Here is a 14365-nt window from a genome sequence, read left to right as displayed (position 1 = left end):
ATATGTGGAGATGGGAAAGAAACAAGACAAAGATACAGATTCAACGTTAGAGCAAAGGGGAACTTTGAGGAAGTTAAGCCAGGTCTGACAGTGGAAGGTGGGAAGCAATCGTGGCAGCTATACAGATAGCCTCAATTTTTGTAAAATAAAAGCGTATGATTGCATTTACTGTCAGAACTAAGGGTGGAAGTGGCAGGGAAGGAAGGTTGAAGACAATGGCGGGTGGTGGAGAAGATAAGCCATAATTATCTTTGCCTTGCTGATGATCTTTGAATAGTGGACCGTGATGGAGAGCATTGGCCGATAATATTTTAAGCAGTCCGGTCAGATCTGGCAATGAATGCTTAAATATGTTTTTCACCAAAGATGTTTAAGGCTGCCTCCCTTGGGGTTAATGAAGTAGAGAGGAGTGTTATATTAGGGAGGAGCAAATAAGGTATGGATAAATAGTAGTTGTAGTGGGGACAAGGCAAAGGTGATTCAGAACGTGACATTTCAGGAAGATGTCACAATAAATTAAAGGCCATAGTCAAGATAGTTGTGAATTTGAGAGTGCTGTGGTGAGTGAGTGGAGGGAGAGTTTTTTCCTCAGGGTCAGACACAGAAAGAAGTGAGCTTAGGAGGGAGGATACAGATAGAATGTGCGTAGAGAATGATACAAGGAAATGATCAGAGACCGCTTTAACATTGATAACAATATAGATAACAAGAGATGACAAGGTTGGGGGGTTGGCAGTATATGAATGGCCTACTCCTGCTTCTATTTTCTATGTTTCCACATGGGTAAGAAAAATCATACGGAAGGAGAGATTTGGAGAGGAATGGAGGGTAGCAAAACTCAGCAGAGAGAATAAGAATTGACAAGGAGGTTAATAAGTTGCTCATTGCAGAGGCAAAGGGAGGAAAGCAGAGAAGATATTTGAGGAATTTGTAATGACATTTGGATGGGCAATACAGGATGAGGATTTTAAATGAGAGGTGTGAACAGTGGAACAAGGTGATATGCTTAGAGGAGTTGCCAGGACAAGATGCAATGGTTTGAACGGAGCAAATATAGCCTCGATAAAGCTTAATTAAACGAGAAAATCGTCATCACTTCTTAGCCATTTCTCCATCAAAGCCATAATGTCAGATTGATCATCTATATTCAGTCCACAGATGGCAAGGGCTCTATTAGCAAATGAACATACATTCATTTGAGGCAAATGTGGAGAGAAGCAGTGACAAATGTCTACAGAGTTCATAGGTTCAAAGCTGAATGTTACAGGAAGGAGGTTTATGAACCCCAGGATATGCGCAGGGCAAGGAGAGAATAGGATGAGGCAACTGGTGTTGCTTCAATTCATTCAATGCCTCTTCCCTCACTACTCCAACACATAGAAGCTAGTGAACAAAATTATATTTTATACCTTGCAGAAGTTTATCAAGTTCCTTCGACCCCGTTGTAATCTGAATGATTTCTGAGCGCCTCTGGTGGAACTCTGTAGCTGTAGTAAAGCCCATTGGCACAAGCTTAGCTGCTTCAGCCTAAAACAAAAGAGAACAAAGATGTGAAAGGGTAATAGCTGTGCAATTAGGGAGGACATTCAAATTTAGCCACAAAGCTTATAATGAAGTGTTAATAAAAGCTATAATTTTCCTTTATAAATACAAAAGCCCATAAGTCCCCAGTCCTCTGCCAACCTCAGTAAACATTAATTGACATGGGCACAGAAATACCTTTAGGACCATAATTAAATCCAGAAACCAGATTTTTATCTCCAAGTTTTCAATATTGCATTCTGATAAATATTGGTTCTCACAATAATTTTCTGCCTTTGGGTGTACTTTGCCCACTTTGTTTAGATGATCATTTACAAATGTGCTAGCGCCATCACTAAAAATGATTTATTTGATTTCCAAGAGCTGCCTAATTAAATGAACTGAATAAGTCAAAATCTGTTTTTATTACTTGTTATGTGTTATCATCTTTATGTGATGGTATGCAAGAAATATCAAACTGATGGTACATGTGGAAACCTGTTTTGAGGGATTCAATTTCAAACATGGAGTTCCGGGAAAGATGGAAACAGATTTGGGAGGCAACATGTTCAAGGGCTTTGGAGCCTGATATTTATACAAATAGATAGGATTTTTGAAAAAAAATTAGCCCTGGTTTCTCCTCTTCCCCAGCACACCAACAAAATGTGTGAATTAAGGAGAAACTCAGATTCTCAATTCATTCCCCCCTTCTTCATAGTTTCAATTTCTAATCCCCGAATTCAGTGTCAAAATTAAATGAACTACTGGTAGCCTTTCCAAAAACACAGGCTGGATTTTCTCAACAAATGGTTGCACAGCATTACTCTGTGGGAAGTGTGGTTTTTGCAATACAACCTAATTTCAGTCGGCTTGGCACAAAAACCCACACTGCTCGGTAATAACTTTCAATTCAATTTCAGTAAGTTATGTGGTCTTTTTTAATTAAAATGATGCAACAAACATTATTGGTATATCTTATAATTAGTGTCACTGGCATGGTGCCCACACAAAGCAAAATTGTATTTTTTTAAAAATTACAGCTTAATATGCTGAAAAATCACAAATCAAGCTCCCAATACTTTTACATTTCTTTTTACACTTTTACAAGTTCCAGGCCACATAGTGCATTACCCATCATATATACACAAAATGTATTTCAAGCTTTCAAGTTAATTGTGCCAGCTGACAACTGTTTCAGTACTATAACTGGGATTAGTAACTGTGGAAAAGGGAAATTAAATAAATTATCATAGTTTTCACTCGGAGTAATTCCAATTTTGACGGTGTAAAGTGAACAACAACAAATCGGCAAACTGTTCTAAATCTCTCCAATGGAAATACTTGAGAAAGACGTAACACAGCAGTCACTTCACTTCCAACCTTTTTACATTGTCACATAAAGTCAATATTATCATCTTGTCTGCTGGAAAAACATGTGCATTGGTACCCTATAAAAATTACATTGGCTGTGATGCCCTTCAGAGAATATCTAAATAGCCTGTCAACATGCGCAATCCAGACACATGTCTTGGCAAAGCCACATTCATTACATAGTCCTCAAAAATAAACACCCTTTCAACAAGGCATCTGAAGACTTCTGAAAACATACTCTGGAAAGAATCAACATTTTTAGGAAAGATGGGACGGGAGAGATTTGGTCTAAAGAAAATTAAGTAATTTAACTGGAACTAATCTCATCACAAGTCATCTGCAAATTAGAAAATTCTATAATGCTATTCAGCAGTCCTGCCAACTTTATAAAGCACCAAGTTGAGCAGGGAGCATATAAATAATGTAATAATGAGTATACATAAGCAAACACTATCGCTGCATGCCATTTGAGAAATACACATCAATTGAGAAAGAATAAGCACCACTGTGAAGTAAAGGCCCCAGGCATTTCTGGACTGCCACATGTCTTGTAACATGAAAAACAGGCCGATAAACCACAAAAGTTTGTTAAATTTAGCATGCCTCACGAAATTCACATATGGAGTTACTGAATACCATGTTCATGCACTATTGATTGAGCCATGTTTTACTTGTTCGTGAATTCATTCTGCAAGATTGAGAAGTCACCACTGACTTATGAACAAAATATCAAATTTTTTTACCTGTAGTATCCTCCATTTAGAATACATTTGGGAGAATCCATATTTAAAACATTTTGGATTAAAGACAGGCTGTGAAAATGTGTATAACATTCCCCACATGAGCTACAGTATGCAACCCATCAATAATGGACATTTACTGCCACCATCAGTTGGGTTAGTGCAAGCTTTCATGAAACCACAAGATGGAAGAAAGCAATACTACGTTGTTCTATCACCCTGACCTCCCCCTGAGCTTGCATCATTCATTAGATTTTCTCAAAAGAACACAACAATTTGGAGCAGGACCAAGCCATTTAAGCCTGCTCTTCCATTCAATTAGATAATGGGTGATCTGTGCCCTCAACTATATCCCCATTCCCATAATCCTCAACTCTGTTTTCGATCAAAAGTCTAATTCAGCCTCGCATCTACCAGGGGGGGGGAAGGGGGGGTGAGCTGGGGGGCAGGCCTATCTACTCTGCATCAACTGTTGCAGGGGGCGGGGCACAGAGGTCTGCACATGCACAATAGCTCCCTCAGCAGGTTGGCTGGCGAATTAATTCCAGCCCACTACCTGCAGCAACTAGAAGTAGTCTTGACCATTTTTACATGCACTATATGCACAAGATTAGGCGTGAAAACCCACTCAAAAAACAGATGTGCAACTCTCCCATTTCACACTATCGAGATACTTAGAATCGTTCTCGTAAAATTCCACCCTCTATGTACTCATGACAACTTACTTTCCTGCCTACCTTCATATTGTCAACAAATTTAGCTACCACACATTCAGTCATTTCATCCAAATCATTGATATAGAGTGTAAATAGCTAATGCCTCAACACTGTACTGGTAACAGCTTACAAATCTAAAAATGACCCATTTATCCCTACTCTCTGCTTCCTATTAGCTAACCAATCCTTTATCTATGCTGTTAGGAAACCAAAGGTAGTTTTAAGTAATTTATATTTGTATGGGTAAACATTAGAAACAAGGTATAGTTTTAAGGCTCAATGTAATGTTTCTGTGCCTGGGAGTTGTAGTTAGATTTCATGCTGAACTGAAGTGTTTTGTTTCTTTGGAGGTTTAGTTTCAGTTGATATATTATGTTCAGATTGCGTAAAGAAAGATAGTTGCTTAGCAACCAGAGGGGCTCCGTAAGATGAGCAGAAACTTTCTTTGTTCTTTAGTTTTAGCTAAAAGCTAGCAATTGGAGATGGATAATGAACCAGTAAATAATATTCTCAACTCTGCAAGAGGAAGCTAAAGAGAAACCAGCTTTTTTAGCTTTGCTTAAAAAAAACTTTACAATGTATTAATGGTTCAGACAGCCAGTACCAAACATCCAAAGAGCAACTAGTGAAGAAGCTAGAGAAATTAAGAAAAGTTTCCAGAAGGTCTGGACTTAAAAAGAACAAAGAAGAAATTTGGAAATAGAGCAGGGTTCTGTTCAGGGACACCAGACAAAGCTGAAAAGAAGTTGACTGGTGAGAATACTAGAGAAACGTTTTCCAAAAGTAATCCTAAACTTTGAAATGTCTTACTACTGTCTATAAATTGTTAAGTATTGAACGTATATCAAAATTGGTGTAACAATTAAAAACTGAAAGAGTTTACCCAAAATCCTGGTACAGACTTACTGCTAAAAATGAAGCGGAAGTTCTGGTCAAACAGAACTTTTGGAAAATATGAACCTGATTTAGGAAAACGGATTGTTAAGTTAATGCATTGTGACAAGAGAAGATTTTAAAACGTATTTTGGGACTAGAGCTTAGAAACTCTCATATGACAATCACCTGGGGGATTCAGAGGAGAAATCCACAAACACTAACTTTGTGTGTTAATGAGACCATTGTAGCTTCAAATGAACGTTGTCATCCATGTTAATCTTAAAACCTATGTGTATTGGTTAAGTTAAAGAAGTAAAGATGTATTGCATTATAATCCATTTTTCATGTTTAATAAATGTTTTCTCTCATTGTTAAAACTAATAAGCAGTCCTGTGACTCTGTTACTCCACGTTTGTTGCTTTTTTTCCTGTCACGGTCTGTTGAGCCAGAGTTCCAGTCTGAGACCTTCCTGACCAGTTATAACATCAACTGGAATCGTAACAATACTAATATGTTGCACCCTACACCATGGGCTCTTAATTTGGTTGCGACCTTTCAGGTGGCATCCTATCAATGTTTTTTGGAAATCCAAGCATACTACATCTACAGTACTATATCCCCTTTATCTACCTTTTCTTTTATTTGTTCATGGGATGTGGGTGATGCTGGCTGGGCCAGCACTTATTGCCCATCCCTGAGAGCATTTAAGAGTCAATCACATTGCTATGGATCTGGAGTCACATCTAGGCCAGACCAGGTAAGCACAACAGATTTACTTCCCTAAAAGACATTAGTTGACCAGATGGGTTTTTATGACAATCGACAATGGTTTTATGGTCATTCGATTTATATACCAGATTTTTTTTTATTTCAAATTTCAACATCTGCCATGGTAGAATTCAAGATCAGTCGCTGGGTCTCTGGATTACTAGTCCAGTGACAATACCACTTCACCACTGCCTTCCCCATTATCTCATCAAAAAGTCCACACTTGACATCCCTACCCCCACCCACAACACCCCATCCTTGTAAACTGCCACTCTGCCTGCAAGCTCCCTTTCCACTCCAAACTGATGTACCTGTTGCTGCCTCCTAAATTGGTGTCCATCTCTCCCACAACTCCCATATTTGAACTTCTCTAATAAAGTTTCAATCCCTAACCAAGCACTGAATCTGACCATATCAAAGTCACAAATGGCATTCTATATGGTTGTGTTCATGATGAATTATTTCACTTAACCCAGCCTGACCTTCTGACCTTTGACATCCTCTAATATCTCTCCTCCATTGTCCAGCAGGGATAGACTCCTCTCCTCTTGTTTCGTTCTTATTTTTCCCATTGTAGCCACAGCATCTCTTATAAAGTTTACTTTCCCCAACCTCCATTACCTTTTGAACACCTAAGGATCTGTCCTTGGCCCCCTTCTACTTCTTAAATACATGTGGTCCCTCTGCAATATCATCTAAAGCCACAGTATTTACCCTGCAAAGTCCTCCTTAGTAACATCTGCAATCCTGTGAGAAGTGTCTTGCTCTCCATTCAAAATTTACCAAGTACAAAGATCTGCATCAGGAGCTGTCCCCAGAACCAGCTGAATGAAGATGAACATGTACTTGCACTCTTCATTCTCCATCTGGAAATACTACAGTATACTTTGCTGTTCAGAAAACCAATAAATGTTAACATGTTGTACCCAATGATTAATGTGTTGATTCAAGTCTGCTGGTATGTCTTTTACAACATCCATTTCAGAGGGACAATGTTTGCAGAAGACAACTGCAATTAAAATTAAGGATATCCCTATACTTCAACAAAATTGAATCAGTGGATTAGATATTGAATTCATATTATTATCTGGTGGCTCTTCGTTACCCCCCAGAGGAAGTTTCCTCAAATCACAAATCTATCCCACTCTTTCCTTCCCACCTATAAGGATTAGCATTGACATTGAATACTTGTACTTTGGGTATACTTGCCTTAATGCCAAGATTTGTAAAAAAGCCAATGCTAACAAAGCAGGATCAGGAATGGATGCTTTTACTCAAGACATGCAAACTATGTAAATACAGAAGAATTAAATTGGACATAGTTGGCAGAGGGTAAAGAGAAACTTAATATTTAACATTTCAATTGATTTTTTTGTACAACCAAAGCAGCAAATTGTCTAAGAATCATCTCTTAGCCAAAGAGGATGGGCAAACATTTGCAGAGTAAGACAAAATATTGATAAATTATGTTTAAGCATTTACATCAAGGTAATTCAGATGTTTACGGTTTTAAGGTTTTGTCATAAACTCTGTGTCCATTGAACAGAAAGAAAGGTCACAAAAAAATCTATCTCCAAATCTTTGACAAAGCTCCAACTATAATTTTTAAAATAGGGAAAAGAGAGTACATTATGAAAAAGAGAAGGCTTAGGGAATATAAAAGTTTACAAGTTAAGTAATTGTCTTAGCTGTGATGATTTAATATTGGACCAAATCTTCCGGGTTCTGGACCATTAGTGACTGAACATATGCAGTTGGGACTCTATGCAAGTCCTGACATGCTGACCTCTGGGAATTGCCTGAGAAATTTGAACTTACAATGAGCAAACCCCTGATCTCCTGGACTCTCCGTGAATGTCTCCAACTCAGAGCTACAGTTAGAGACTTCTGACAGTTCTAATGTACTTATCGGAATAGTTACCCAGGAAATGTGATAGAAAAACCATAGTGTAGCTCCGAAACTGACCCCATCCAATCACTCACACTGACCATCCCAACTCTTCCCTCAAACCCTCGGCCCTACCCTGACAACTCCACTGAATCCCAACGAGACCCAACTGCCTCTCCTGACCACTTGACACCCCCCCAACTAATATGAATATACCAACACCCAACTACTCCAACTCCCTGGACCAGACTCAACTATCCCACTCATTTCCAACTTGACCCAACTACCCCACACTCCCCGTCCTATCCACCAGACCCATCTCTCCCACCCAGTTCATTCCAGACTACCCCAGCCAGTCCAGACTACCCCAGCCAGTCCAGACTACCCACCCACGCTGACCAATCCTGACTACTTCACCTGCTCTCGACCAGTCCCGACTACACACTCGCTCCCGACTAGTGCCAACTACCCCAGTCCCTTCTAACCAGTCCCGACTACCCCAGCCCCTCCGACCTGATCCAACAAACCCTCTAACCAGAATCGATTACTCCATACCCCGCCTGTCAATCCCGACTGTCACCCATACCCCCCCACCAACCTGACCCACCAACCCATTCACACATTCAAACTGGACCTATAAACTTAACGTACAACAACTAGTGCTTTAGAAAATGGACATAAAGCATCAAGAGCTAGCATTTAAAATCCAGAATTTTCTTTACTTGTTAGCTATACAGTTATTACAGTTTTCAGGAGGAGCACCTTACCAGAAAATATTTTCCCCCTCACTTTCAAAAAGAAATTGAAATGAATACACGGTCTAGTTCCACTCTTACCAGTATCTTCTCTGCTTTAGCTTCACTGATGCCCTTAATATTTAGCAGTTCCTTCTTTGGAGCATAGGCAACTGCCTCCACTGTATGGAAACCGGCCTCTTCCAGTTTTTTCACATCATTAGCACTGATTCCACATTGCTAAGAATAGAAGCAAAGTCAATTTAATTTTATAGGAATAGCAATCTGTAAAATTGCCACAAGTTAATGCTGAATCTCACACGTACAGTAAATCTGCAAGTATAATAGATTGCTGTAGAATTTGGAGGGAAGAGATAAGGTAGTGGAGCTTTGAAAGGGAGTTACAGAGGTCGGGACATGTGGACTGCAACATAGATGCCACTGGTGAAGGGAAGGATATGGGGAATGAGAAGTAGGCTGTTAGAAGTTAGGAGTGCAAACAGAAGAGAAGACAGAACAAAGTTATTGAGGTAAACTGGGTGAGACTGTGGGGAAGTGAGAGGTGAGGCACTTTGGCAAAAGGGATAGGGAGAGGCAATATAGATTTGCTGACACGGTTGTAAAGAGTGCACAAGTACAGAGGGACCTGGGAATTCATGTGCATAGGTCACTGAAGGTGCCAAGATACTTTGAGAGTAGTTAGCAAAGCATATAGGATCTTGTGCTTCATAAATAGAGGTGTTGAGTACAAAATCAGGGAACTAATCCTGAACTTCCTGAAAGCTCTAGTTGGGCCTCAACTAGTACTGTTCTGGTCATTACAAACCAAGAAGGATGCGCGGATTCTTGAAAGCGTGCAGAGGAGATTGTTTCCGGGATGATGGATTCTAGCTCCAAGGTTAGCTTGGAGAAGTTGGGCTTGCTCTCCTTGGAACGGAGAAGATCGAGGGAAAATTTGATAGGGGTGCAGAAGATTATGACAGATATATACCAGATAGAGAAATAAAAGCTGTTTCCATTAGTTGACCAAACAAGGACGAGTGCAGGGTCTGCAATCTGTGGTTTCAAAGTCACATGCAACTCTTTAAAATAATATTTTCAGCTTCCAATCATTTCCAGTTGATCACCTTAACATGAAAAAGTCTAAAAAAGTTACGCCAAGAAATAAGTTAAAGCTGTTTTTTTAATTGTGAGGATTAAAAGCTAAATAAACTGAACAGTATAGCTGCAACATAGTTATACACAATGCCTCTGGTTGTGATTGTTATTGTTTCCAATATAGCTGATTTGATAAATTATTTCTGAATGTGCTATTGGAAGCATTGTTTTTAAATCATGAAAATCAAGTCGAAAAAATTCTTCATTCTACACCCCAAGTTAAAATTTGTTTTAAAGATAACTTTACTGATAAAATTTAGTTAAAAGACAAAAAACCTGTCTATTTAATTTTTTTCTATTGATACACAAATTCAAAATACATTTAAAATTCAATACATGTATTTGATTATACATCCAAATTATGCATTCCACCAGAGACACCTGGCAATATGTCAAGCATTTGATTCAGAAATACTGAATTTTTGCCTTGCACATTTTTCTTAAAGGCTCTGCAGTTAAAAAAGGTTGTTGATTGTTGTACTAGAGGAAACAGTTTTAAATTTGTGGGCAAGAGGGACACGAGGAAGAACTTTTTTACACTGCGAGTGGTAATGATCTGGAACTCACTGCCTTCAAGAGTGGTGGAAGTGGAGAGAAGCAATGATTTCAAAAGAAAAGTGGACATGTGCTTGAGGGAAATTAACTTTCAGAACTAAAGGCATTAACGGAGGAATGGGACTGATTGGACTGCCATGCACAAAGCGAGACAGTTGAATCTCCTGCAACATTGAGGAATGAACTCAGCTGAACAACAGTGGTATAAGAAATTGAGATATTTTATTGCCATGCACAAGAAAAATTACACCTGGAATTTCACACTATCCTCCCCAATCAAAAAGATTATGGTCAATAACTTCCTCGGAGTGGCAATCACCAGTGGATATCCGCTGGAGGACTTGCCCTTGTTGAAATTCCAAAGCTACTGCCTTGCACAACCTTCCTCTCTCAGGCTCAGTAAGACAGGAGCAACGAAGCACGCCCCTGGTTGCATCAGTGTGAAGCGCAGAGAGGAAAGATGTGCCTCTTTTTACAGCACAAGCTGCCATAAAGCAAGTGTTGGAATGTGAGGGAGACATGGGCGGGGGTGGGGGCAAGTGTTGGAATGTGAGGGAGACATGGGCGGGGGGGGGGGGGGGGGGGGGGGGGGGGGGTTTTGGTGTGAGCATGACAGACAGACAGGGAGCAGGAGGAAGCCCTGACATGAGTGGAGTTGGAACGGACCAGGAGTGGTGGTGGAGGGGACGGGATGTCCAGTCAGGCTGGGGAAGTAGTTTGGTTGGGTGGTTCCCAACCCAGTGCAATTGCCCAGGAGAAGTTAGACCTTCTAGACAGTTGCCGGGTAAACCCTTATCTGGGAACTTCCTAGAGGGATTCCCCAGCACATCATTGGGATACCTCCAAATGCAACACTGGGAAACTTGGGGGGCCATAGCTTTAAATTTAGTATTTCATTGAGAAATCAATGGTAGAAAAAGTACCATTTCTCCAATTTCCATCTTCACAAAGTATTTAATGCCCATATTTAATGTGGATTACAAACAGGGAAATCATCTAAACTAGCCTAGCTAAGGCTAAATTAGCCCTACTCGCTGTCAGATCCAAGAGTGCCACTCCTGAGACAAGCTCAGTCAGAAGGTTATGGATTCAAGTCTCACCCCATAGACATTAGAACATAATCTAGGTGTTCACATCAGTGCAGTACTGAGGGAATGCTGCACTGGCAGAATTGCAATCTTTCACATTACAAAAGGCCCCAAAGCACTGTTCCAAGAGGAGAAACTTGATGATCATTTGTTCATCAACCACCATCATCAAAACAAATTGATTGGTAATTTATCTCACTCTGTTTGACGGACTTGTGCAAATTGCTTTGGGATGCCCTGAAAATGTACAATTTTCTAAATAACTGCAAGCTTTCTTTCCTTCTATCATCACAATAGCCCACATCAACCACCCTGTTCATCTGTGCAGGACTAATTTTTAATACCACACCTTGAACAATGGATACTGAAAGTCATTTTACTTCAGATGTTCACACCCTAACAGTGGAATTATTTGTCCCATTTGTTTCGAGTTGTCCACTTTGGTGTCTGCCACCGTTGACTGGTAGCTTTCTCACATCCCAAGACAGAAAGTTGCATCTTCAACTTCAAGCCTTGAGCATATAATCTAGACTGACACGGCAATTTTGTGCAAGTACTTTACTGTTGGAGGTGCAAAGTAGAGTACCGTCTAATCTTTCAGGTGGATGTAAAAGATCCCATAGCATCATTCTTTAATATTTTGACTAACAGCTATTCCTCAGCAAACGTCACTAAAAGGATTATCTGAGCATTATCACAGTTTGTGGGACTTTGCTATGTGCAAACTAGGTGCCACATTTTGTGCATTACAATAGTGACTACAAGTACTAATTGACTGCAAAGTTCTTTGGACCTTTTTTTAAAAAAGATCATTTACAGAGATGGATGTTGCTAGGCCGGCATTTATTGCTGACCTCTAGTTGCCCTTGAGAAGGTGGTGCCTTCTTGAAACGCTGCAGTCCCCGAGGTGTAGGTACACCCATGGTGTTGGGGGACAGGCAGAGATCATAAAGGGTACTATATAAATGCAAATCTTTTTCTGAGTTGGATAATGAACATGAAGAATCACTTTACACCTTAGAACAGGTTGACATCCTCAAGTCTCAAAGAAAAAAGGTTTATGACTACTGTACTGATGACTACATATGGACAGCGTCAAGTTAATATGAAGTATCAGTCAGACACAGACACTTCATGCAACACAACGAGCTTTGCAGACCTGTGTGAAATTGCTCAAGATTGTGACTATAAATGAAGCTGATAACGGTAAAGTTGAAGCTATATGATGGAACAATGCTCACCCCAAGGGGGCAAACTAAGCTGAGAACCCAATGTAATGGGAATTTAAAAAATTCTAGTTCCAAATAGTAGACATGAAGCAAAATCCACTCATCACAGCTGAAACAAGTCAAAAGCTTGGACAGGTAACCCTCCAAGTAACAGAAGAGATTTGCAGTGTTTCACATGGCACAAAGTCATCGACTGCTGAACAAATTCTAAGAAATTACAAAGATGTTTTCACAGATCTTGGATATCTTCCTATAATCTTGAAGTAGATGAATGTGTGCGACCAACTCAACATCTTCCAAGATGAATTCCAGGTGTTTGAAAGATAAAGGAGCTTAAAAATATATGAATAATTGAGAAAGCGACTACTCCTTCAGACTGGATTAACAACACAGTAGCAGCTAAAAATTCTGGAAAGCTGAGTATGCATAGATCCAAAGGATTTCAGTAAAGATTTGGAGGGCTCTCACTATCCCATGCAAACTTCTGAAGAAACTTTGCCACAACTTACCACCCTGGATGCGAAGGATTGATACTGCCAAGCGAAGTTGGATGAAAGCAACAGTTTTCCGACTACTTTCTGGACATTATTTGGGAGATACATATGGCTGCGTATGCCATTTGGCATTTCTATTGCTCCGGAAGAGCATCAACACTGACAGCATGAGACACTTAATGTTCATCCAGGAGTGGAAGTGATTGGAAGTCATCTGTTAGTCTATAGATGTGGAGCTAAGATGAAAAAAGCCATCAAGGATCATGATCAGAATCTAATGAGACTGCTAGAGCGAGCTTGCCAGATGAACCTGAGCCAGAAGAAATTGCAACTGAAGATGCTGGAGTACTTAGGTCATGTACTGACAACAAAAGGAGTTTCCCCTGTTCTAGATAAGGTAAGAGCTATGGCCCAGAAGGCAGTACAATGAATTGTTGGGAATTATGAATTATCGAGCAAAGTTCATTCCCAACTTATCAGAATGCGAGGCACTACGCAAACTCAATGCAAAGGATGTTTAATGGTATTTGGATACTGAACAGAAGTAGCTTTCACTCACATCAGACAACAAATGACGAAAACACCAGTGCTTAGGTGCCATGATGAAGTTACCCAACAGTGTGATGTCAGTGAGACAGGACTTAGTGCAACCCTCATACTGCAAAGACAATTAGTTTTGTTCTCATCACAGCGTTAAATCAAACCAAACGGCATCATGGACAGATCAAGAAAATGTGCCTGGCTATTGTCTTTGCATGGGAACATTTTAATCAGTCCCTGTTTAGGCGAGACAAAGTTTCAATTTAATTTTATTTATTATTGTCACATGTATTGGGACATAGTGAAAATTATTGTTTCTTGCGCTATACAGACAAAAATATACCATTCATACAGTACATAGGGGGGAAAGGAAAGGAGGGGGCGTAGAACATAATGTTGCAGTTACAGCTAGGGTGAAGAGAAAGATCAATTTAATATTTAATAGGTCCATTCAAACGTCTGATGGCAGCAGGGAAGAAATTGTTCTCGAGTCAGTTGGTACGTGACCTCGGATTTTTGTATCTTTTTCCTGACTGAAGAACATGAAAGAGAGCATGTCCGGATTGCATGGGGTCCTTGATTATGCTGGCTGCTTTTCCGAAACAGCAAGAAACATAGAGAGTCAATAGATGGGAGGTTGGTTTGCATGGATTGGGCTGTGTTCACAACCCTTTGTAGTTTCTTGCG

The 14365-nt window shown here is 39.9% G+C and overlaps 1 protein-coding gene across 3 annotated transcripts in view; it reads right to left on the bottom strand.

Annotated features, from left to right (window-relative positions):
- Nucleotides 1–14365, bottom strand: part of rad51 (RAD51 recombinase) — a 103278-nt gene that overhangs the window by 68355 nt on the left and 20558 nt on the right. For all 3 annotated transcript variants that reach the window (XM_078233507.1, XM_078233506.1, XM_078233505.1), the window contains 2 exons: nt 8717–8854; nt 1410–1527 (listed from right to left, as the gene is read on the bottom strand). In XM_078233507.1, the coding sequence (XP_078089633.1) occupies nt 1410–1527; nt 8717–8854 (256 nt within the window). The remainder of the gene's footprint in view (nt 1–1409; nt 1528–8716; nt 8855–14365) is intronic.

Source organism: Mustelus asterias, chromosome 18, assembly GCF_964213995.1.
Source record: "Mustelus asterias chromosome 18, sMusAst1.hap1.1, whole genome shotgun sequence".
Lineage (NCBI taxonomy): Eukaryota > Metazoa > Chordata > Chondrichthyes > Carcharhiniformes > Triakidae > Mustelus > Mustelus asterias.
This window is presented reverse-complemented; position numbering and strand designations above follow the sequence as displayed.